The sequence below is a fragment of the Tyto alba genome, unplaced genomic scaffold (assembly GCF_018691265.1).
Source record: "Tyto alba isolate M040663 unplaced genomic scaffold, T.alba_DEE_v4.0 Super-Scaffold_21, whole genome shotgun sequence".
Classification (NCBI taxonomy): domain Eukaryota; kingdom Metazoa; phylum Chordata; class Aves; order Strigiformes; family Tytonidae; genus Tyto; species Tyto alba.
In genome coordinates, this window is record NW_024881295.1 from 10132623 (window position 1) to 10156501 (window position 23879).

At 38.9% G+C, this 23879-nt stretch overlaps 1 protein-coding gene across 11 annotated transcripts; it reads left to right on the forward strand.

The window, feature by feature from the left end:
- The first annotated feature begins 13 nt into the window (after window positions 1-13).
- On the forward strand, window positions 14-23856 carry DNAI7 (dynein axonemal intermediate chain 7). 11 transcript variants are annotated; one of them, XM_042795414.1, is made up of 16 exons: window positions 14-45; window positions 1135-1155; window positions 3937-4009; window positions 5529-5617; window positions 6824-6925; window positions 9852-9989; window positions 11890-12036; window positions 13188-13291; window positions 14728-15001; window positions 16741-16843; window positions 19103-19269; window positions 20214-20358; window positions 21140-21354; window positions 22014-22181; window positions 22432-22545; window positions 23518-23856. In XM_042795414.1, exons 1-16 carry the CDS (start codon window positions 43-45, stop codon window positions 23785-23787), a joined length of 2133 nt encoding a protein of 710 aa, XP_042651348.1. In that variant the 5' UTR covers window positions 14-42; the 3' UTR covers window positions 23788-23856. The 11 variants fall into 11 exon arrangements, 9 of the variants coding, with proteins under 9 accessions (XP_042651348.1, XP_042651352.1, XP_042651351.1 ...); XR_006165548.1 differs by having other exon boundaries at window positions 20-45; window positions 22432-22921; window positions 23518-23587; XM_042795418.1 differs by having other exon boundaries at window positions 20-45; window positions 22753-23611.
- The last annotated feature ends 23 nt before the right edge of the window (window positions 23857-23879 follow it).

Genomic DNA, 23879 nt, shown 5'->3' on the forward strand with positions numbered 1-23879 from the left:
CGTGGGAGGAAGGGCTGGTCGCCCCGGCAACGCGGCGGCGCCATGGTGAGAGCGGGCGGGGCTGGCGGAGCGGGACTCCGGGGGGTTTCGGGGCGTCCCCACCGCGGTGCGGCTCCAAGCGGCTGCGGGTAAAGCGGGGAAGGCAGGAGGAGCGGCGGTGGGGCGGCGGGGCCTGGGCTTCCGTGTTCCCCGTGTGCTGCTGCAGTACCAGTGCGTGGGGTGGGGGGAGGTGTAAGGCTTTGAAAAATCACCTGGAGGGCGCGTTAACTTCTCTGCAATGCCCCGGTCTAGTTTCTTGCCGCGGGGGTTTGTTCCTGCGGCTGCTTAGCGTGAAGCCCGGCTTGGAGGCGGCTGAAACCTCGTTTGTTGTTAGAGTCGCTCTGCCGAAACAAACCTCGCTGCGTTCCCCCGGGCAGCCTGGCTTCGCCTTCCCCCCCCGCCCCGCCCCGCAGGGAATGTGCTTACGTGGGTAATTAATCCCACCGAAGTTATATCAATTCGCATGGCGATATTCACACACTGCAGAGAAAAAGTAATTATTCGGTAAACCAGCGAAGGGGTTTGTTGTTAGGTGTTTGGCTTCCTACAACCTGTTTCTATTTCCTGTGGTCATTTGGAGAAGACTCGTAGGTTTTTTTTGTGTTTGTTTTTTGTTTGTTTGTTTGTTTTTTGTTTTGTTTTGTTTTTTCACTTCATGTGCTGTTTACCCATAAATAATAGAAGGCTCCGATGGTGTTTCTGTGTTTTTCTGGATCGCTTCATGATGTAATTTAGTGTTCTTTGGAGTAGCACACAGTATCAATTAATCAGTTCAGAAAACATATTTTGACCAAATTGTATCTCAAACTAAATTACATGTTTGCCGTACATTAATTTTTTAACAGTGGGAATAAGTAGATGTACTTCTATAACCTTAAATGTAATCTAGCCTGATAAATTATGATGGTCTGGAGTCATGTGTTAATGGCTCATTTTCTGCAATATTGAAATAATTGGCATTATAATTTTTCAGTAGTTAATCTCATCTAATTTTACAGAACAGTTGTGTTTTCTAATTATTCCTTAATACTTGATGCCTTGTTCTCTGATGCTCACTTTCCTTTTTTTTTTTTTTTTCCCCCTCTGATCTTCTAGGGTCGAAAAAAGGGAAAAAAGGTAGGTAGGCAGAAATATGCAGTAGTTCACATACAGGATTTTGACCCTTGCAGTGTTTGTTTGGATAGTGTGCCAGCACAATTCTGTTATTTTGCAAATCAAACGCTTTGGTAACAAATGTGATAAGATGCGCACTAACTCTGATGGGTATACGTTTGTTGCTGGCACTAAGTTTTCACCACTGTTTTTGTTCAAGCTTGGTGGTAACCTTTGCGTTCAGAGTTAATTTCTGCATACATTTGTTGCCATGCAAAGTAGTGTGAAGTGAATAGCTTTCCAAGTAGTTATTTTTATCTGAAAATATACTAGTCAAAATCAAAATGTGAAATGACAGTATTTGTAACATACTTTCTGTGTGATGAAAGGCAAAGATTCTCCTTGATGATGTCCAAGTTCCCTGTCAGTTGGATTGCTTTTAACAATATTTACCAAGTTATTAGGAATACTTGAGTGGAGTGGGTGAGAAGACTTCATAATACCATCGTGTTTATTTGCAGCTGTCTGGACTTAAGTCCTCTTTTGTTGTCTCTCCCTGTCAGCTTTGTTGGTCCTCTTTCTTTATTGCCTCATTTACAGCTCTGCAGGATGGGCACTGTGCTACTGTGCTGGTTTGGTACCTTTCTGTACCCATTTCTCTGCGGAAGAGGAGAATTGTATTCTTAACAGATGCCTTTGATACTTTGTGCTTGTCTAGATTGTGATACTGTCCAGTTATAGTCTCTTGCTGACACTGTGGATGAAACTCATACTGTTTTAGTCATTATACCTTACCTGATTGAATCCTTGTAAGCCCTTGTCTCTCACCCCTGATGGCATGGGGACTTGGGATTCACCTCTCTGATGTGCAAAATCCAGGTCAGATGCTGAGGTAGAGGATGTGTCTCCTCTTTTCACATTGTCTTGCACTCTGAACCCATTTACGTTCCATATTTTCGATGTTTTAAAAAAGTGAACATTTGATTTAATTGTCTTTCGTTTTTATGTGTCAGTGGCAGAATGCCAATGTTCAGCCAGTATATAGATATACCACCAAATGCAAGTAATTTATTTTCCTTGATGTCTTTTGTCATCCATACCTTTGCTTTCAACCTTAGTTTAGGCTGTTCTCACTCTTTGTTTTCTCCATATGCTGGAGCCTATGCAGAATTGCGTGGTTTATTTTCTCATGTATACAAAAAAACAGCCTTATCTATCCCACTCATAAACAATAATGTTGGCAGTGAATTAATTTTGCAGTTCAGTACAAAATCAGCCTCCTTGTTTTTACAAGCTCCACAAACTTGTTTTGATTTACTTCCTGGCCCTCTTTCTCCTACGCCCCTCTTTTTTTTTAAATCTACATTTGGGCCTTGCCTTTGTAGCATCTGCCTTCAGGAACAGCACTCCTCTCTGGTACCATTCCATCAACCCCAGATGGAGTCAAGGCACAAGGACTGCAGATGTATTATACATGCAATACAATGGCAGTGTTACCTGTGTAAACACTGAGTAAACCTGAATAAAGATAATTTAGTCCTTAGTAACTATGTGCTTGGTGAGGGCTGCAATCTTAGGCTGCTTTTGCAACTGCATTAACAGGAAATCAGTATTTTCTGTCTGTGTGTCTGAGTGCTGTTTGGTAGTGACAGTGCTGATCCTACACATTTGATTAAGCGTCCCAAGACTGTGTCAACACAAAAAACAAACAAATACAAAACCCAAACAAATTTATAATTAAAAAACGCCACCCATCCAAGGATCTTCTTTTTTTTCTGGTGAGGAAAAAGTGAGGGGCCATTAGCAAATATCTTCAAATCCAAAGAGAATTCTGCTTTCCACTTCCTCTTGAAGACAGCATGGCTTCATGTGCCAGATCAGAGTCACAGAATGGTTTGGGTTGGAAGGGATCTTAAAGACCATCTAGCTCCAACCCCCCTGCCCTGGGCAGGGCCCCCTTCCCCCAGCCCAGGGTGCTCCCAGCCCCGTCCAACCTGGCCTTGAACCCTTCCAGGGAGGGGGCAGCCACAGCTGCTCTGGGCACCCTGGGCCAGCGCCTCACCGCCCTCACAGGAAAGAATTTCTTCCTTGTACCTAATCTGAATATACCCTAAATCTAAATTATCAGATACACAGATCCAATTATCAAATTTTTATGTGTATCATCAGTGAGGAGTCTATGAATGCTGTGAATTACAGGACAAAAATAAATGTTCTATTTTGATTAATCTGTTACATGACAGTAGATTTTGCATGTTACTTACCTTGTCTTTTATCTTTTTTAAATGTATACTTAGACTGCAAAGAATTGATGAGGAAGAGAATTTCTGAGAAACTCAAATTTACAATATAGTTATTATTGGATTAGCCTTGAGGTTGAACAGTTAACTGTCTTGACTTGCAGTTTGGATTTTGCAACAAAAAATAGAATTCTGTTAGTTGTCTTGTGAATTAGATGCTTGTAAACACCAGACTTGCCTATGTCCCAAAACACATTTCCTGTTATTTCCTAAAACGTTTGAAGTTGTAACATCTATTTTTTTAATGTTCTCCTATTGTGGCCATATTATGGAAAGTCTAGCATAGAATAATATATTAATTGTAAGAGCATATGTTGCATCATGCAAATGAGAAGAAAATTGAGTCCAAGATGTGGATTGCCATTCTGGAGGCTTCATTGACTGTGTAGGGTGTCTAAAATCCTAATTCAGGGATCACATTAGAAGGGCAAAGTTATAGTACTTCCCAAAATGTATTAAAATAATATTGACATTTGTTTTCTTTTAATTTATTGCAAACATGAAGTCGAGTGGCAAAAAGAAAGTTATCAAAGCTGAACAACTGAGATTACAGAAAGAAGAAAGGCTGAAAGAGGAAGGTACTGTGCACTTCATTTATAGGGAATATGATTGGCACAAATAACTTTTTTAAAATAAATTGACAGAAAGTAATTTCCTAGATTATATGTGCATCAATATCTATCTCTATTTCACAAGAAGGGTGATTCCTCCCTCTTTTCTTGTGTGGGCCAAATTTTGTCTTACTTCTTACCACATCTCACATTCCTATTAGAGCCATACTCTTCTCTCTCGTTATTTCCACTGCAATTAGGAACCTGTGAGGGAGAATTGCTGGAAGAACTAGAGATTTTTTTTTTTCTTTAATCTTTTGAAATATTATCAGCAAGTTAGAAAACCACAAAACACTGTTTCCCACCCCTCCCCCCCCCTCCCCCAAGCCTTGTTATCAGTAATCAAGAGAAATTCTGTGAAAAGGACTTTTTTCCAGAAAAGGCCAGCAGCATGCCTCTGCTGGCAGGGGGCTAGCTGGTGTTCTGAAGGGTTAGCAGTTAAGGTGACTACAAACTAGGGTAGATTAAGGTGTAGTTTGCTTGGGCTTCTGCTGTCTTTACTGAGTGACTGATTCTCCACCCAATTCTTCAAGATCTTTCTGTTGTGTATCATGGTGTCCCTTAAAATGAAATCCCAGTTGCATGACTTACCTGCCCTCACCATCTGAATGTGTCTGCTTCTGCAGTTTAGTACCACAAGCTAATCCCTTGTCCAAACATCAGCTCCATCTCTTCTACTTCCCTTTCTGCCATTAATCCAACCTGGTGGGGGCTTGGGCATGCTATGACTGCCAGTAATAGTAAGTGACTACTAATTACTAGTAACCTTTGTGGATGGAAGTAGTAGCTCGGGTGAGTACTGGCAGATTTAGGAGTTGCCGTTGCTCTTCTCTCTGTGCAAGACAGATACACTGGAAGTAATTTACATGTAGGTGGTGACATTCAAGCCACTGTTTGGGAACATCTGGATTGGTGCATAGCTGTGCTAGCTTAGGTTGAAGGTTTAGGGGTTGAAATCAATTTTAATTTTCACATCCTCTCTAATTGTCTAGTCCCTGTGGCAGCAAAGAAAAGCTGAAACTGTGATCAGGAGTAACTGATCCTGAAGAGGATTCCAATGAACAAATAACTGTAAGATTGAAGTTGTAGGACACCAAAGGTTGTAGGAAAGGAGAAGAGTAACTTGGGACTGAACCACTCATACAGTTACACCAAACTATGGCTTAAGAACCTGGGTCTGCTGAAGCTGTAGATAAAAGGAGGGGATGCTCCTGCTGCCATTTCCAAGGGGAGAAAGGGGGCTTGCTGATCCTTGTCGCCACTTGTATTGTCACAGGTTGACAGGGGTAGCACCATAGATAGTGTGTTTTACTACTGTGATTCAGATCAGTTTGGCTCATTTGGAAGATTTCTGTGCAATGTAAAATGCGCATTTGTGTTGCTCATTACTATGGTTGTTTTGTCATTACAGCTAATAACAAAATAATTTGTCTCATTTTATTAAGCAAAATATAATTATACTCTTGATCTATTTCCCAATCTTCAGAGGAAGCCCGATTTCAAGCTCAGGAAGAAGCATCAAGACTTGAAAAGGAGAGAATTGAACGAGAGCAGATGGAAAAGCTTGAGGCAAAAGTTAGTTTGTACTCACTGAAAAAATCTAATCCTATTTCTAAACTTGTGACAAGGTCTGTAAAACATTAATAATTTAGTGTGAGAATATAAATGAATTTCCTTATGCCCTTGGTGTTGGGAACAATATAAAGGAAATTTTCTAGCATCACCAGATTAAAATGAATTATGAAAAATGGAGCTGAGTGCCTGAAAGGTACTCTTATACAAGATCCCACAAATTGAGAAGGTAGTGAGCTGGATTAGTAATAAAACATAATGCAAGTAAAGTCAAGGGAAAAGGTGCTGAAATTTTTTCCTATAGTATTCTTTCACTAAGCAAATGTTTGGCTTATTGTTGCTTTGATTCAGAAAAATTCCCTGAGTTGAGATAGTCTTGCCTGGTTTTGATACATAGAGATGCTGTGGTTAAATGCATTACCTTTTGTGATATGTGATATTACAGTTTGAATAAATACCTGTTTTTTCCCATTAGCACTATACTTTCAGTTGGATGTATTTTTTTGTGTTCACCATAATTACATTTGGTACAGCTGTGGCAAGAACATTTTGGTATAAATTCTGTAAGTGGTTACATGTTAGGGCAAATACATTGATTTTTGTGTATGCCTGTATATATGTGTGTATGTAGTAGAATATGTATATCTATTTTTCTGAGAAGACTGAAATTCAGAACAAAAATTGATTGGTAATATTTAGATTTTTTTTTTTTTAAAAGGGATTTACTACAAAATTTTTTTTCCTTTTTTTTTTTTTTTTTTCATAATGTCACACTTGTCTGTGCCTCTTGCCCTTCACAGAATATTTTTTTTTTCCCCTAGGGAGAATAGGAATTTAAAATAATGACATAAGGAAAAAAGAAAAAGATCTTGCACAAATTTTTCCAACATATGCTTACATTTTTTAGCAGCTCTCATTAGAGCTAGTTCCAGGATGATAATATGGAAACTATTAAAGTGAGAGGTTAACAATCATGTGACACATTGTGTTTATCATATACCTCAGCAACTAATGTGATGACAGTAACATTGTGAGCTACTGCAGTCTTCTCAATTAAATGTTTCATAAAAAAGCAAGTTATCTGTTTGGATTTGTTTAAATGGTAACTCATTCAAGTAACCCACATTTTTTATTTGATGTAAAGTAACTTTAAGAAGTAAACCAAATATTTAACTCCTGTTTGAGATATATATATATATATTTTTACAGTATCAAGAACGAAGGGAATCTGAACTAGCAGAACTTTGTTCACTGGAACAGAAGTTTTTGTCTGCACAGCAGTGGAAAACGGATTATAGAGCATATGCGAAGGTGAGCTTTCTTTCCAAAATCTGCCCAGTGTCATAGAGGTTCGACAACAAAGAGACTTTAGGGTATGTCTCTGTTACAGGATCCAGGAGTTTCCATTGCTTGAGTTTAGGTGTGTGCTACAACTGTATTTCAAGTTCCATCTCAAGGTAGTAACTGGCCATGCTCACTCTCTTCTATAGTTTGGTGTACACAGAAAAGAAACACAGGCAAAGAGGAGCCTCTTTGGGTGATCAAAGTATTAGGGACCCACAGCTTACCCCAGCAGTCAAGAGGAGTTGTAATTTCAGATATTCTAGTATTTGTCCTTTTTCTATTTGTTTAATTAATTCTACTTTTAAGCATACCACTAAAAAGCTCTACCAGGGCTTAAAAATATTTTTGTAGAATTTGAGACAATTGACAACATTTGTACCAGTGGTTACTGGGTATCACGAGTCATTCGGAGAGAGGTTGGCCAAAACTTTGAAGGACATGGCACAAATCTAGGTCAGATATCAGGGCTGGAAATATATGAAAATGCAGCTAAGAGTTAATGTTTTTAGGGTGACATACATGGCGGGTGAATCATCACCCAATAGTACTATACACCTGTAAAGTTAAATTTTAAATAGTAAGATATGGAAAAACACTGGTAGAACATTTCACTCCTGTGAATCCATCTTGCAGGAACATCATTCAGTAACAGTTTGATATGAGGTTTGGTTCCAGTATTGGAACCAATATTTGGTTCCAGGTTCCAGTATTTTAAGACTTGTGGACACAAGGATTTTCTCTTTGTCTTATATATCACTTAACCCTTCATAAAGCCTCTGTGGAACAAATTCAGGATCATGGGATAAATCATGTTAGAATGGACTTCTGAAGTTCATGTAGTTCAACCCCCTGCACAAAGCAGGTTAAGTTAGATTGAGGTGCTCAGTTGGTTTTTGAAAATGGCTAAGGGTGGAGATACCACAGTATCTCTAAGCAACCTTTTGGACTGCTTTACCACTCTCATTGTAACAATTTTCCTTTAAATGCAATTACCATTTCCCTTGTTACAGCTTGTGATCGTTGCCTAATTCTCCTATCACAACGTCCCTGTGCGCCTCTGAGGAAAGTGTGCTCTGTCTTTGCTACAAGCCCTCTCTAGGTACTGTTAGGATTGCGTTTGTTAGTCCTCTCCAGACTAACAGAGCTCCGCCTTCCCTCATTGTGTCATTTTCTTCAGCACCCTAACCATCTTCGTGCCCCCCCCGGGGACCCTCCCCGATACCGATACCGCGCGAGGGGCGCCGGGGCGCAGCGCCTGGGGCCTGGGGAGGGAACGGGCCTGGGCCTGCCGGCCCCGCTCCTCCTCCCGTAGCCTGCCGGGCCCTTAGCCTTCCTTGCCCCAGGGGTGCAGCGGGATAACTTCACCGTTATGTGTTGGCACCTCTGGATAGTTTTTATTGCCTTTTCCAGTTGATGACGAGCTCTGACTTTATTTTCTTTGTGAACAAGAGAATCTGTTGGTCGCTTTGAAAGGGGACAGTTGTTGTTTATGGATGTTTCTGGAGAGTATTTCTTGGAAGGAGAAACACAAGATTTTTTGTTTTGTTTTGAAAAGGAATGGCAAACCAGAACTATTATTTTAAAAATAAACCTTCAAATAAAACCAGTATAAATTTTTTATTTTATACTAAAAACAGATTATGGGAAGTACCAGAGTTTGTATTTTGGGGGCATGTGTATTTGTGTACATTTATGTTTGGATGTACATGTTTATATACACATTTAAATGTATATTTAGGGCAAAAGAAATATATAATGCCAAATGCTGAGTTTCTACATGCATTTCTGAACAATTTCAGTTCAGTTTAACAGATACATTTACAAATTATCATGAAATTTATAATTTTTCTCAAAGAACAAGTGTTGTTATTTTTAAGGATGTGTTTTCCTGCTGGTGAAAGTGAAGTGTCTTGTAAACGCAAAGTTTAAAAAAAAGAAGAAATCACTGATCGATCTTTTATACAGGAGTTTCCAGTGCACTGAGCATTCACTTTTATTGCTTTTTTGAAGTCAGTGGAAATGATTATGGAAGTGGTTGGGAATGCAATTACACAAGTGCTTTTGCTTTAGAAGATCCATTTTACATTTTAATGCAATATACAGTAATGTTGTGTTATTAATCTTCACAGTAAACACGGAGGCAATGTTTCCTTAATATCTTACTATATGTATGAAAAAAATTACATTATAGGTGATAAATTGATCCCATGAGCCAATGTTAAGCTCATGTGTAGAGTTAAGTGGGTCTAGCCTGTCACTGATTCTTTTTTTCTTCCCCCACCTATAAGAATGACCAATAATTGATTTGGAAATAAAATTACTATTAAAAAAAAAATAAAAAAGATCTAGGGTTTCAGATTCCTACCGGAGGTTTTTGTAACAGCTGAATTGGTGCTGATAAGGAGGAGGAAATCTCCTTCGGAGGCAGAGAAAGGAGGAGTAAACATGTTGGAGTAGAAGGCTCTTAAGCAGCTTTATTGCCAGTGTAGGAATTTTCAGTTTTGTTGGCAGTACCTGATCTGAGAACCATCTGCCTCTTCCACCTGCACCAGTTCCTTATGTTCTTAGTCATTTATTTTTTCATTCCCTCATTTGTGGCAGGTACTGAATTCATTGCTTTTGTAGACATGCAAGCTCTACCTAGCAGAACAGAAACAACTGATAAATGAGTAAGTATATACAGCAAATGTTAGGTGGGCAGAGGTACCTTAACACATTAATATCAAAGTAAACCATATTTTTCTGGCATAGTGATAACCCAGGTGGTGTTACAGTCCTGTGTGAATGTACCACTATAATATATTTGTCTTCCAGAATCCTCCTTTTTCTTGTAATAATGATAGTGATTTGCACCACATGCCTGTATCTACTTTTCTTTGAACGTTTTCTGTAGTGGGAGCAATACCTTAGTTGTGATGGAAGTCCTGACCCAACTGTACTGCAGGAAATAAATACTTTCATGAGTTTATGGCGTGAAGATCAAAATGAGGACGTTCAACTTGTGATGGAGAAGGGGGAACAGGTGCTAAATGTAAGTGTTAAAATGGTAAAATGGTATTTTTCAGCTTAAGCTTACCAGAACATATCCTTAACAGCCCTCACCCCTTTTTTTTTTTTTTTTAGCCATATGACTGAATTTGGCTATAATCTTTAAAACCCATAAGTTTTTCTTCAGTATTTACATTTTTTAAATTACAGATTTATTGTTAACTCTAAAGATGTTGACTGATTGACTTTAAATATGTAGTGCATTTAAGGGATTTGTGTGTAATGTTTCTACACTGAGCTCTACTATTCCATCATCCATCTTCCCTGCTATGTACATTTTAAATAGTCTTGAGCCAGAACATATGAGCTCATGTCATATATAGGTGCTTCAGTGGACAGCAGCCTTGTTGTGTAACACTCGCAGCCACTACGTTGTCAAGGAAGAGCAGGAGTTCCTGAAATCCACCAACCATTGAGGGCTCGTGGAGCAATTTTAAGCAATTTATGGCTGCTCTGTAAATTTAGAATGTTATTTTCATTTATGCTAGCTTTATAGTGTTTTTCAGAAAGTTAAATGGGGTCTCTCAGAAATTGAGGGTGAAAGTTGCACGTGTAATACAGATTTCATTGGGCTGGTTTGGTTCCTGGTGTTAGATTTCCCATCTTGCAACGTTTGCTGGGCGTTGCGGTTTTTGCTTTCCGCACACTGCCTTTTTCTGAGCCAGTGGAGAATGTGCTACTCCTTTCCAATAATTTCAACAGATAACTCCTCCCTTTCCCTTCTACACTGCTACCCGAGCAACAAGCCTGGCAATTGCCCGTTTCTGTTCCTTCTCACCATTCTTCCTGCTGTCACATCTTTTCCACAAACGCACTTCCTCCTCCCCCCGCTGTATGTTTCCCATCCAACAATGAAGCAGCTACAGCTCCTTCAGGTTCTGTCAATGTATACTGCCTTACACCATATGCTCAGTAGGGTATGATGTGATACTAGAGGAGAGGCATTTTTGTTTCGCCCCTATCGGAAATTCAGGGTGATGTCGAAAAGATTGTCTGTCTTCTCTTGGTCTAAAACACTTGAGCATTACTTTCCTGTTCTGCATGTTTTTAGAGGTGACTGCTGAACACTTGGAACTCTGAGATCATGTAGATCAGCAGTTCAGAGTTGAGGGGGACCACCCCACTGTCGAGGTAGACCATGTTAAAGGTGCAATATAAAAAAGACAGTAGTAGTTACAATTCTGCTTCTGCTTCGCCACACCTTTAATGAGCAGTAGCACTGTGATTCCACAGGCTAAGAGGAAGAAGAATCTGGCAAGTCTGGGAGGCATAAAATATAATCCAATCTTCTGTCTCAGTGCTGCAGGTCACTTTGGCCAACTAGGAATTTTTTAGTTCTATACAAGCATTTAAGTGTTAAGATCTTAGCATATAGTGGAAGACAATGTTATGACAGAGTTCCAAACTCCATGCTAAGGATTGTTCTGAGAATTAAAATGTAATTGCTGTATGTCTTTATATTTTATTTTTTATTTATTTTTTTTTAGATTTCATAGTTGAGATTATTACTACAGAAAATATGGTTCCAAAGTAAAGCTGTAAACTTTTAATTAAAATTAATTTTTGACCAAAAGGTTTCCTCATATAACCAGTCTGGTTCAATAAATGATCTATTACATAAGCTAAGATTTCACATCCCACAAGTTAAGGGATGAAGCAATTGGACTAGAGTAATGAAGGAAGGCAGGCTTGACCCTGGAATCTGATCTGATAATGCCAGCTTAGCACAATTTCTAGAAATATAATAGAAAAATATTATTTTGGGGACTAAGATATGTTTGGGTACAAAGGAAGTGAGTTGGCCTCATTTTTTATGACAGAACACAGTATATTAAGTGTGGTGGCAAAACAGAGATACTTTTCCCATATGTAATGTCTTCTAGTTAATCGAGAAATTGCAGTTTCTTTTGTTGGACACACCAGCAAAGGAGATAACAGAAGAAGAAACAGTCCAGTACCAGCAATCTATTCTGGAATTGCAGAATTTGCTTCATCAGAAGTACAATGGAGCTACAGAGCACCTGCTTAAAGTAAGATATACTACTTCAAAGTTGCAATATGCACAATGCACATAAGGTTAGCTACAAGTGTGGTGGCTGTTTTTGTTTATTCTTAAATTGTCACAGAGATTAGTATTTGAGTTTCCAGATTTAGCATCTGAGTTTCCGAATCATGTGTATAGCAGGTACCAGACTTGTAATTCTTCAAAACCCATCAAAATCTGAGCTTTATGGTGGAAATTCCCATCATTAAGGCATTAAGATTGAATTATTGTGAAATTTTGTGAGATTTTGAGATGTTGAAAACAAGGGATGTTATATGAAATTTGTTTCCTATTTTGTCTCAGTGATTTAAATTAAAGCTAGTTGACTGTTCAAAAAATTGCAAATCTGAAAAACAGGTCATAAGGTTAGCTTGTACACATTTTTTTAATACTAGTTCGTATGACTAAAATGTTTTTTAAACAAAGATCTTGGGAAGAGTAAAGAATATTTAAACAAGAAAATGAAAATGTACTTGGGAATCAGTTTTCTGGATTGCAGGTATAGGTAGTGATCTTGCTTGCTATTTTAAGTATATTAATCATATGTAAGTATGTTTAGCAAAAGCGTATTGATAGAGAAAACAAAAAAGGAAAAGGAGTAAAGGAAATAGTGAACCAGTTGTATGTTCACAGTCAAAACTCTCTGCAAATTAAGAAATGTTGAATTCTTCATTGTCTTTACTGAGTTTAGGATTAAACTCCTTCATATAAAACTTCACAAGTTTTATACTGACAAAATAAAAAAATAATCATAATCTGTGCAGTGACTGTGGCACAGGAGTGCTTTATTGCTCAGTGAGTCTTTTTTTTTTTTTTTTTTTTCCCCAGCTTGTCCTGAGAAGTATTTTTGAGGGCATGTGATTAAGGGAGATAGGCAGTACCATTGAAAGGGGTAGTGTAAGATCCCGTATTTGGATGATGAAGTCAGAGGAAGCAAAAGAACATAGTTCAAATTTTAACAAAGAGATTTGAGTTTATAACTGTCATATTTTAGTACATAAATACAACATACCTGAGCTTGGTCTGGTGTATTTTTATTCCTACGTTTCTTTTTTATTTATGCAAGTCTAAATGTAAGTAAATCAGAGTGATATAAAGAAGAAGAAAACATGGTTTAATTTGCTTTTTTCTTTGTAGACACCTAATATGTATGAAGATTCTGAAACTGGAAATATGCAGGCAGTCATAAAGGATAAAAATGTTACTTTCTGTATTTGGGCCAATCTGAAGAAGAACATAAGGTAGTGCATACTGAAATTCTTAATTTGAAAGGAGGCCTGGCCTTGTCTACCCAAGTTGAGTAGACACCAAGAACCAGTTTCTCATAATCTTTTTCATGTTGAATAGCATTCATTTTACAGGCTCCCAGTTGATGGATTTCATACCAACCTGTCACTAAGGAGGATACTGGCTACATCAGAATTTTGTTAAAGAAACAGGAGTGTTTTACATACCTATAAATATATATATATATAAATATATAATTTGTTTCTTAACATGCTACTCTCTTACTGCCAGAACGATTTTTAAAGGAAAACAGTAAAACTCATGCAGAGAATTGAAATTCCTCTGGAAGTAATGTTTCTTGCTGATGCAATAAGTAGTTTCTAAGCTGTTACAGTTGCTTGCAAAGCAATGAATGATGCTTTGTGTTCAGTTCTCTGTTAGATAAAAGATTCTAGAGCCTGGGTTGCAAATATCCTCCATAGTGGGTTCTGAATCTAAGATTATTTTTTTTTATTAGATTACCATTTAACTGATGTATTTTTCAAAACAAGCTTTCTGAGTGGACTTCCTACTCCCATTCTGCAAATATGAGGAATAAATTGGTGAAAGGACTTTGCCTTGACTAAGGACCTGTTGCTGTAATCTTTGCTATGGTAACTGGAAGGCTGGTGTCAGATTGACCTGGAGGAAGAGCCCACTAGGGGTTAGTGTTAAAACCTTTTGGTCAGCTTAGAGTTGCACTTAGAATTTTCAACCAAGAATTAAAAAATAAATGTTGCTTTACTGGAAGACTTTTAGAACTTGTGATCTGCTGATCTTATCTGAAAATAGGTATTATTTGAATTGCCCTGCCTTTGGTTGGGCAGGAATTGCAGTGAACAACAAACTTGCATACCTGATGAAAGAACCCAAGTTCACAACAGATAATTGTTTTGATGCAAGTTGCCTCCTGTGCCTGCTCTTAGCCTGTGTCTTACACTGTCACAAGGATCGGTGGCTGTGTAATACTGTTGATGATGAAAATTACCTTTACATCTGTGTATCTCTTGGGGTTTTATGTGGAAGATGCTGAGACTGATGTAACACAGACTGCTGATGACTTCACCTATGCCCACTAAATTAGTCAGTTTTACCAGGAATGTGCTGTGTCAGAAGAGCTGCCGCTTGATTCTGTTTCATTGTCATCCTCTCACGACTGTTAATTTTGCAGCTCCTGATCCCCTTAATGCAGTTACAGCTTTTCTGGAGGGACTTACTTAAAACAACTGTCAGTACAGGACAGGAAGTGTATCATGACATCCCACTCTATTTCCTAGACTGTGCCTTGCGACAAAAGGGAGTTTGGGTGGCTTTTAGTGTAGAACATCAATTTGAATACTTAAGAAGAAATATAAAAGTAAGTGCTGCCAATCTTACCAGGGAGTATAATTTTTTTAACTGTTATTTACAGGTTCAAAAGTCACGTGTTTTGTGATGCACAGCATGGATTTGATCTTCCAAAGTCACTGGCTGTGAGCAGTGTTGCTGTTCGCATATTGCATACTCATTATGATCACGTATCTCCACTTTGGCTGCAGTGTCAGAGTGTGCCAAAATTGGAAGTCTTGGATAGCAAAGAGTTAACTCGTCATTCAAAAGGCAATGTAGAAATAGAAGAAGAGGAGAAGAAAGCAGAAGAGCCCAGCAGGCCTGCTGAAGGAGAAATGTGTTCTGATGGGAGAAAGGTATGTAAAAAAAAAAAAAAAAACTCACAAAAGGGTGTTCTACAATGCTGCTGTTACTCGAGGCCCAGTCGCAGTGTAACAGCTTCTTAATGTGACCTGTGCTGGAGGAGCCAGGTGCTTCAACGCTTTATAGAAAAAGGCAGCTTGTGTTAATCCTGTGTCATATATCTTCTCGAGGGAATGGAAGGATGAATGACCAACGATTGTTGTACAGAAGGTAGGAAGGGAAGTTTGGGCAGGGTGTGGTAGTGGCTGTGCTGTTGGTGTGCGTGAGTTGGCATCTGGTTGGCAGTTTAGGATCAAGCCATGAGGACTGTCAGGTGCCATGGTAAGATATTGCCATAAATACGTGACAGACATCCAGATGAATGGATTCTGCTTCTGACAGTCCTGTAGAATCACTGTGGGAATCCAGTATGAGGGAGATTTGCAGCGTGCAGAATAGGATTCGGAGTTCAGCAGGTCTTGGCTGTGCAGTTACTTGGTTGCTCCGTGTCTGCGCGCGGAAGCTCTGCCCCGGGAGGCCTTTCCCAGTCTGGTTCTTGACAGCTGGTGCTCGGCACTCTTCAGTGGAGTGTGGTGGCTTTAGGTGTTGTGGAGGTTGCTTGGCTTTGTATTCCTCATTTTGGGGTTGGGTTTTTCACTTTCGGTATCATCTGTGACCTGCTTACAAGTGACTCGGGTTTTCTATCTAAAATGTCTGCACAAATAACTGTAAAATACCATGTTTTATGCTGTCTTAATATGTTCGGAGCAACGATCTTTGCCTTTTTCCTTTTCAGTCCCTGTCACCTTTTAGTGAATCAGAGCCTGAGATCCCATTTTTCTTGGTTCCTTTTTTCTTTTTTGTATGACAAACCTCGTCTTTGGCCATTTTCACCTACATTTTTCAGACTTTCTTCAAGCTCCTCATTTCATTCCTTTTTCCAGGTCTTTCTCTCTCGGTCCAGTTTTGTGAATTTTCCAGTTCCCTCTGAAGACTCCGTTTCTCTCAGCTACTGCAGTCTCTCCTGTCTGGCTCTGCCTTGCTTTCCCCCACGCTGATGGGCATTAGCGCCTCTTTCCCCTCACCGGCTGTCGTGCCCACGCGGGAGGTGGGTGTTCTTGCCACGCGCTGGCAGGCAGGGCAGTGGGCCCGGGGGGGCTCGGACCGACCGCTGCTTGTCTGCTGCTGTGCTTCCAGGGAGGGATTCGTGTCTGGGCTGGAAATTTGGCTGGAAATCCAGGGTAATGTTTCGAAAGTAGAAAAAAGTGTGAGAAAGGGAATAAATATCCTAGCCTGTGCCTTGCCCAAGGCTACAAGTGGGGGTTCTGGCAGAGTTTCAGTATGGCTTTGGATTCAACATTGACTTAAGTGTTTTTTGTGTCACTCTTCTAGATGTAAAGCCGGCATAAACATAATATGTGAGTGCACACACTGTTAAAAAGGTTAAGTGCTCGTATGGTACTTCGGGAGCTCGAGATGAAATCTGCAGTGGAAATGACGTAATTATTTTATGTTTATCTCTGTTTATGTATCTGGTTCCAAAGTTGGAGAGTACCTTTAATTAAAACTGGTTTTGCTAGCTGAGTAGAAATTTCTCCTCACACCTTGACCCTGTAGCAAGATCGGTGCCAAATGTTGCTGAAGGAGCGGGACTGTAGTCTCCCTCCTTAGGTGTCCCTGAAGGAGGTGGTACCCTCTTCTTTATTGTGTCTGTCTCTGACTAATGAAAAAATGTCTTCTGATTTTTATATAGAGTGCTGTCTCATTCAAAGAAAACAGCAGTATCATAGCTGATGTAAATGAGACAGAGGAGGAAATGGAGAAAAAATCAGAAATCTTGGCCATATCATCACAAGGTATTTGGTTAGTTTTTACGTATAGCATTGCAAAAGTACTTACTCTAAATTATTTATAGTTGGAAATACATATATATTCTAAATTTATTGTATATACAGAAACACTGTGATCTAGATCTCTGTGAGAAAGGAACAGAATTTCTAAATACATTGATGTTTTGATAACACTTGAGGTTTGTTGACATTTCCATTAATGATTGTTAAATGCAGGGAGAAGATAGGACAACTAGGAAAATGGATTTTGTCCCCACACTTAATTTATTTATTATTTATGTTTATGTTCATGTATATGTTTATTATGTTTAGGTACATTTGTGTATCATTATGCATGTGTTTATGTTATGTGGGTGAGACTTTACGAATCTGGCAGATTGACTTCCTCAGAAAAAACTGATTCAAGTGCGTGTAACAGTGGGCACTCGGGTAACGTAGGTATTACTGAGTGTTGCTTATATGTGTGCTTAAAGCGAGATACGTACTGATACGCTTTTTTAAAAGAGGGTCTAATTCTAGGAACTGATACTGTTTATCTGTCCCACAGAAGTTACAAACTTCTTCAGTGTTGGGGTGTCCTTTGGCTTAATAAGAGTGAGTTTTCTTGTTGTACTGTCTTAAATAAAACAACTGCAAAATATTCAGCATAGCTTAGCTGGCCTGCACAGCCTCCTCTTTGGTTTTTTTTTAAAAATACAACAAAACCAAACCCCACACCACAATACTTTCTGCTGAGCACAGTCCAAGCAACCAGCTGTCAGGCTAGACCCCAAAGACCACCCAGTCAAGGTGGTTTTCAAGAGAATATAAAGAACTTGGGATTCATTTGGAAGAATTTACTATTTTATTTCAGTAAGACTTTGAAAATCCCTACCATAATATTAAGTGAAACGTATGTGCACAGGAGTGGGCTAATTATACCTGAATGTCTTCAAGCTTGTTTATCTCCTTTAATGAGAGGAGGCTTATAAAACTGCTTTTCCTGTCATGCTAATGATTTGCAAACCCATTCAACCACTTTGCAGAATAGAATTTGAAAGGATACTCAGTTACCACAAATGCAGTGAAAAGAGGCAGCCAGGTAGACAAGAGATAAAAAACAGAAATGAAACAGCAGGGAAAAGAGTAACTACTGCAGTTCACTGGATTTAACTTCATTGTACCAGTGTTAAGAAGTTAATTTAGCTTGGGAGAATTAATAGTTTTGTTTAGAGGACACGTAAATATTTTTGTAGTATTATTTTAAAATGCAAATTAAAGTGCAAGCTACCTCTGTGGCTGCTGGTAAAATGGATTTTACTTCCTTTAAATTTTTTGCTCAGAATAACCGCAAAAGGACATTACCTTGTTGTGTGAATAACAGTAGAATAAAACTTCTGCATAACGCAACTGAAGCTGACATTATAAAATTATCACCATTTTTACTTGTTTTATAAACTGTCTTCAAATTTTTAAAATAGATATTTGTCATTTTCTGAGACTATCTCACCCTCTGAAAGCAAATTTCATAACACTTACAGTAACTGTTTTTACAGTATTGATCAATTTTTCTTGATCCCTGTCAACGGTAACTTCCAGCCTCCTTCTGTAACATTCAGTGCAATGTGTAATGTGGCTGCTTTTTTTTTAAAAAAAAAAAAAAGAAAATATTTCTAGGCATTTTTGTCCATGACTTTGATGCTTGCTAATAACATTTTCCAATTAATTAAAACTTAAATTCATACCTTATGTAATGTATACGTGAATATACATAGGAAAAAAAATTATCTTCATTATCTGAAAATTGTTTCATGTTAAATCCCTCTTGCTTTTCACAAATACCATCTTTCACATGCAGCACATGACACGCAAGGGCCTTATATCTTTTCGCCTCATTTCTTTTCATACCAATACAATCTTAGAAAAACCTGTCCAGAACCTACTCTATTGTATATTTGTGAAATTCCTTTGTGATTAATTATGTGACTCATTCTGTCAGTAGAACTATATTCCTATATAAAGCATTTGGAAGTGACTACAAAGTCAGAGCAGAGATTAATCTGTTAAGAAGCTCAGTACCAAAAGTGCTTTTGCTTGTCTAGCTGTCTGTTTGTTCCTACATTTCAATTAACTGTTAAAAGATTTGGGGAACTCCAGCAGATGGTGCTGAAATGCAGCAGAGGGTAAAGCACTTCAAGCACAGGGGCTTTTTGTGCAAAAGTGAAAAATAATAGAAGTAGGAAATTTCAGTTGTCTTTTAACTGACGTTGTTTGGCTATTTTTTAGTTCAGGATCCAGTGACGCAGGATGAGACGAATGAAAAAGAAGAGGCAATAACTGATGAAAACATTGTTGATTTGCAGCAGTTTGTGCCAGTGGGTGGTGTGTACCACATCGATGCTCTGCAGCTTCCACCTCAGGTCAAACAAATCAAGGACTGGAGTATGGTGGAGGTGAGGAAAGAAGTTACACCCCATGCAGGCCTCTTCCCTCTCATCCCCCAAGAGCTGGTCATGAGGTGTGACACCACTGGACATACACAGTGTACATGAGCAGCAAAGGACCAAGTTTTCAAATAATTTTTCAGTTACACTTGGCCAATTTTTTACACTTGGCCAATTTTTTGAGCGGCTTGTGGGGCTGGACACACAAATCAGCCTGCACTTAGAGGTGTGCTCAGGCAGTGCTCAGCATGGCTGGCACAGATCATGGTGCTAGAAAAGGCTCTTGGCCAAAGTAAAACCAAGGGGAGAAGATCTTAGTTTTTTGTATGTGAAAGGTACACTTAAAGCAGGATGGTAACAAAATTACTGGTAAATATTTGAGGACTATAGCCATCGTTCTAGTTTTCCCACTCACGGGGCCTGATGCAGCGCTAAGCTACATCACAGTTTTTACTGTGAAGCTGAAAAACTTTTAGCAAGCAAAATGCCTGTACAACCTAAACAACTAGGACTGGGGGCAGATCAAGAGGCATGGGATCTTTGTTCCCAGCTGAGCACACAGACCTGCATTACCAGACACATGTGGCCTTTTTCATTCCCCTTGACGCTGTGTGGACAAAGTAGAATTATATCTGCTTTTGCCTTGCAGGTTCTCTTGGCTCTTTTGGAGACTGGATCTATTAAAAAAGAATTATGCCTGCTGTGTGGCACTGCCTTAAGGGTTCCATCGACAGCACAGGAAGGGTTCAAAGGTTGGGCAGTAGTCACCCTGCTACTGGCTTCAGCATGGTAGTTGGAGATATGCAATATTAGCCAAACCGTTAATACTAATGCATCTTAAAGGGTGTGCTAGGAAACCCTGCAGGTGATTAGGTAGACTTAAAGAAAAAAAAAAGTATGCTAATGCATTTTCTAATAAAAATGCTATCTGTCTTTCTCCCATCTTGCCAAAGTTACTCGAGGTTGGATTGGAGGCGTACCCGTATCCCCCAGAAGAGGCTGAAGGTGCCACACATCTGCCAATACAGATAACCCTTAGGCTTTCTGATAACGTGATGTATTTTCAGGATCCTGTGATAGCCCGATGGGATCCTGCAGGTATAAGCTTAGAACATAAAATTTAAGCTTGAATAATGGAATTTATACCTGAGTTTGACTATTTCCGGAATCCAGCTATAAAGATAAGAGTCTATTCGGAGCCCAGAACTAATTTGGGGGCTTCACTGTTAATTGATTTGGTTTGGTTTTTTTTGGTTCCAGTTTGCTTCTGCACCATAGCTAATAATGGACGGCTTGTTGAGGCTTTTTGCTGTAGTTTTTTAATATGAATGAAAAAAAAATACACCATTTAATGGGAAATAGTACAACTGTATACCACAAATGAAGTTTTGCTAGGATGAAGCCAGGTAAAGTCCAATTTGATCCAAATTAGTTCCTAACTACATGTATTCAAGTTAAATATGAAAATGAAATGTTAAAAACCAAATGTGATTTCTAGTTATTGCATACAACATACCTCTGACTTTACATTCATAAAAGAGAGTAGAACCCAGTAAAAGGGTTTGATGTTTGAAGTTACTCTTGAAAATGAGCTTGTGGCCTGCTTATAGCAAGAAAGAAATGAGTTACATTAGCATGTGTAGCTCTTTAGAGATTAAGGAAAAGCTTTCCTGTCAAAATTAGCCCACTCTTATTCTTAAAGACAATTAAAATAAGGGAAGTTTTTGCCTTAAAGAGAATTCATCCATTTTGTGCCTAATATTTTATATTAACTTTTGATATTAATTAGTTAACCTAGGATATCTTTACTAATTCTTCCCCAGCACGTAGCAGAAGCTTTACCTATACATCTTTGTATTTTTGCATCCCTTTCGTAAAGGCCAACAGTGGAGAACCGATGACATCAGCAACATAACATATGGAACACAAGAAAAGAGGATCACTTTTGAGATGGGTGCCTTTTATACAATAGCACTTCTCCAGGATGCCCATCTCAACATGCCCTATCAGGCATGGGAACTGCGACCCATGGGTGTGGATGAAGCACAACTTACAATTACTTCAGTCTTTGCAACAATTCAGATACAAATTAAGGTAGTGTAGATAATTATTTTTTATAAAACTTTTGCAGATTTTTTAAAATATATAGAATTATTATAGTGTCCTTTATTAAGAACTGGGTATGCTTCCACAAGTGCAATTTGAATCTCTCTGCCCTGGTGAAAATGAGGGAGGTTCTCTTCCTTTCCAAGCCCTGTAAGGAACAGTCCTGGTGACTTAATTTCAGTTATTTTCTGTGAACTAATCAGAAGAAAACATCTCTATGCCTGTTCTGCAAAGTTCCAGTAAGTGTTTTGATAGTGATAGTACCTTGCTGAATTCAAGACTGTTTCACTAGCTAGAGATTTAAAAATTGTTCCCCTCTCCTTCCCAACTATACCAAGAGAAATAAAAGCATTTCAAGCAATACTGTTTCATACTGCTACTGGTTCCTTCCAAAGGTTCAAGTTCCACACGATTATCCCTATGCTCATTGCCGTATAAATCAGTTCTGTAACAGATATGAAGACACAGACCAGTGTAATTTCTGAAATACTGCAGAAAAATGGCTTTCTTTAGGATCTGTGAGTGGTTACAGCCCAGGGTGGTAGATAATATATACAATACCCAAAACAGCCAAGATAATATTTGATGCCTAAAGCAGAAAATAGCTTTCATGACCAGTAAGTTGCTTTCACTGGTTTGTACAACAGGGTAATCAGTGTATGTTGTCTTCAGTAGTGGTGGAAGAGAAGGAGGTGCTTTCCCACATCACAGGAAAATGGTTAAATCCAGTTGACCTAAGAGCAGTTTTAAAAAAGGCTGGTGTGAATATTTTCCCAGGAGAGTATTCTCACAAGTACCTCTCTGTGAAAGAGAAGGTGAGTACAACAGTAAATGATCTTCCTGTTGTTTCTTCCACCTATTTTTCACTTAGGTAACATTTTATTGTGTAAAGACCTATTGTATAGAATCAAGTGGAAAGTGATTTACAAGTGTGCAGGTTTACAAGTGTTCTGCCAGCTTAACCAGTGGATTTTGGTTAAAGCAAGCTTTTTCTCACATTTGTGTAACACAGGGACTTAAACTGAATGATATATGTATATTTTGACTTGTACTTTTGCATTACAGGCTCCCCTAGCAGAAGTTAGGGCCTATCAACAGATGGCACTGGTTGCATCTGCTTTTGCTTTTGCCTGGAGCAAGTGGAATCAAGAAGCAGGTCAAGAAAAAGTAGTGTTCAAGGTTTGTGGATTTTAGTCTAACTTCTGAAGAAAAACCAGCACAGAACTCTTACAGCAACGGAAACAATTAACTAAGTTACACACATCTCAGACATTAACCCCAGCCTATTCTCCTAGTGCAGCAGTTTTAAGATTCGGGGTTGACTACTTAGCAGCATTTCGTGTGTGTCAGTAAGACTTCAGAGCCTGCTTCTCTGCTGCTTCACAGCTCGGGCATTTGTGACATCTCCAGTGGGACACACGTCAGTAACAAAGACACTTGCTAATCAGCTAGGATGTATAACTGATAAGCCAGCTATCAAGGCTTTAGCCAAACCTGGGATGAGAGCTGGATCCTGATTTTTGTGAAGTACTCTGCTGTAGGGGTCCTCTGACCTGTAAGTTCTGTAATTAATATTTGGATATTTCTTCTTGACCATATAGGGTTTCATTTGTTCCCTACTGTAAAGGGGGGAATAAGCAACTTGAGCATTGATTTGTTTCCATCTGTGAACTAAAACACATGTGGTTAAAACCTCTCCCAGACAGACAGAAAAATACTCCCAAGTTGTGGTTGTAGATACAGAACATACCATACTATTGAAATCTTGAGCAGCTCTCCCACTCTGAGTTAAATGCATGCAACATACAAATATTTCACCTAATACTTAATCCCAGGAGCAAGAACTAAAACAATGATGCCTGTTGTACCCAGCTGCTCTCTCCAGAGGAGTCAGGAGCAGCAGGAGGAGTGGCCAGACCTTGCCTTTTGCAGAGGCAAACAGGATGGAAGAGGTGGTGGTGTTGATACAGTACCTGGTACAGTCTTAGGTGCAGAGAGCTGGTATTGTTTTAGGGGTTCAAAGCAGTGCGCCTTGGTTTTGTTTCTGTATTACACTCATGAATACAATAGAATTTAGAATTTTGTACTAGAATTTGTACTCTGTTGGTATCCTGGGCTCCCTCTTACACCGCATTTTTTTTTCTGCAATAGGTAAGTGAGCATCTTAAAGCAGATTCTGACAAAGACTGGTCTCTCTATATGTTTAATGGTCAGAAAGCACAAAAGCTCAAGATCTCCAAAACCAGTGAAGCTTTTTCAGAAGAGCTAGATGATAATTCTGAATTTCACTCTACACTCTACCATATGCTTAAGGACTTCGCCAGCAAAGAAGCAATTGATAAAGTAGAGACAGCTAGCTTCCTGTTTGTTGATGTTGTATATCAGCTACTCCTGACTACAAGAGTTTTAACATACTCTTAAATACTGTATGCTTTCCTTTAAAACTTTATTATCAAAAGCTTTCAATAAAGTTACACTTCAAGTCTTGAATCCTTTTCTATTCAAATCATTGG

Excerpts from the sequence above, each read along its gene's own strand:
- DNAI7 (XM_042795414.1), top strand. Across the intron at positions 1,156-3,936 it reads GTCGAAAAAAGGGAAAAAAG|TCGAGTGGCAAAAAGAAAGT; the intron begins GTAGGTAGGCAG and ends GCAAACATGAAG. Across the intron at positions 4,010-5,528 it reads AGAAAGGCTGAAAGAGGAAG|AGGAAGCCCGATTTCAAGCT; the intron begins GTACTGTGCACT and ends CCCAATCTTCAG.